We start from the raw sequence: 1,683 nt of genomic DNA, 5'->3' as shown, positions 1-1,683 counted from the left end.
CTCTGCTGGGATATTATGCAACCGTTGTTGTTACTGGTTCAGTCGAACTCAATATTAGCTGGAATGTCTTTTTAAGTTAGATATATTTTCTTAAAACTAGATTCTAATGCAAATCATTCTCGACATGACTGTAAGACTCATTTCCCAGAAACAAGGATTTTATCCATCACATGTATAAGCCATCATGGTAATATTTCAATCATTACTATTAAACATCAGAAGGATGATGGGTGATTAACCTACTTACTGAAACAGACTTTAGTGCTTCACGTTTTCAGACCTTTGGCGTCGACTTGGTACCGAAGTATCGGTTCTGGTGACGTCCCTGTAGTGGTGAACTGGTCTGCTTTTACCTCCTCAGGGTGACGGTGATGTGGCTGCAGCGTGATGAGCCTGTCAAAGCGAGTGTCCTTCTGGTCGGTGGAAGAGGTGTTGGAGTGGGCGCAGGATCAGTACCCGACCCACATGAGCACGCTCCAGAAAGCCATCATTAAACACGCTATATCAGGTACAGCCGATCAGTTAAAGTAAGATCCGCAAAGAGGTCTCACTCCAGTACTCTTGAGTCTTAAATCTGGGACTGAATCTGTGTTCCAGGCCGTGCGTTGCTGAGACTGAAGGATCATCACCTGGAGCTCCTCGGGGTGGAGGATGAGGAGCACCAGCAGGAGATCTTGCAGGACGTCCTCCTCCTCCGAGTTCAGGAAGAAATCAATGAACTCAATGACCTCTGCTCTGGTGAGAAAGCCAAATGACTCCATCTCCAGCGTGAAGCTGAGCGGCAGACTCATAACGTAGCTGTTAACACTGCATTCAGAGTAGTGGAGAGATGGTGGACCAATAAATCCACAGGAAATCATGCTGATATACAGGATATTAATGATTCACTGGCTAGTTTCTTCCAAACTCATTTTATTTTCAACCAGAAACACATTAAATACACAAAATGAGCAACAAACAGGATTAATATTTTAATTCTTATGTAGCATTTGAACAAAAACCAGCTGTTAACGGGCTCTAATATGTTATTCGTTCTCTGTTCGGCTCTCCAGAGTGTTTTTCTTCATAACGGGAGATAAATATCTTCAGAAGACATGCGGCCACCATCCATCCATGTGAAGGAGGGAGGGAAGTGGGAGTGATGGAAATAACAAGAGAAGGTGAAAAGAAAAGAATCAATGAAGAATGAAGAGAGAAAGAAACCCATTTCCTGCGTGAAACCTGACCTGTGCAGATGGATGAGATTAGTTCTTGTCTGAGTGTCTTTTTCTGATTCCACCTTCTGTCCATTAGTCTCTGTCTTTCTCTATAGTGGCTTTGCATCCCATCAGTGTATTAGGACGTATTTTTAGCCGCGCTGGCTGAGTGGCGTTCGGGATGGAAGTGCCAGTTTGTCTGTCCGTCCATCCACTCCATATCTCAACAGAAACTTCATTCATGATTGGATGAATCGGACCTTTCCTCCAGTGCCCGGTGGGTTGTTTTACCCTTGGAAGCCCAAAACTGAAACTTAACAGTGAGCCACGGGCCAAAAGCAAAGACTTTTTATATTATTAAGCAGTCCCTCCAGGAAGCGATCGATCCAAAAATAATATAATACAGACAGAGAATTATATAAAAAGTTCCCTAAAAAGGAAATAATCTGCTCAAAATTCATCCAAATCTCTGGTTTTACACAAACTT

At 43.1% G+C, this 1,683-nt stretch overlaps 1 protein-coding gene across 1 annotated transcript in view; it reads left to right on the top strand.

Moving 5' to 3' along the window:
- The window catches only part of LOC118340843 (sterile alpha motif domain-containing protein 12-like), a 4,108-nt gene extending 2,452 nt beyond the window's left edge, over positions 1 to 1,656 (top strand). The window contains exons 2-4 of the mRNA XM_035678994.1: positions 362 to 508; positions 598 to 738; positions 1,053 to 1,656. Of these exons, the coding sequence (XP_035534887.1) occupies positions 388 to 508; positions 598 to 738; positions 1,053 to 1,069 (279 nt within the window). The 5' untranslated portion in view covers positions 362 to 387 and the 3' untranslated portion in view covers positions 1,070 to 1,656. The remainder of the gene's footprint in view (positions 1 to 361; positions 509 to 597; positions 739 to 1,052) is intronic.
- The last annotated feature ends 27 nt before the right edge of the window (positions 1,657 to 1,683 follow it).

This window comes from Morone saxatilis, unplaced genomic scaffold (assembly GCF_004916995.1).
Source record: "Morone saxatilis isolate NCDOM2014 unplaced genomic scaffold, NCSU_SB_2.0 Contig7, whole genome shotgun sequence".
Classification (NCBI taxonomy): Eukaryota; Metazoa; Chordata; class Actinopteri; family Moronidae; genus Morone; species Morone saxatilis.
This window is presented reverse-complemented; position numbering and strand designations above follow the sequence as displayed.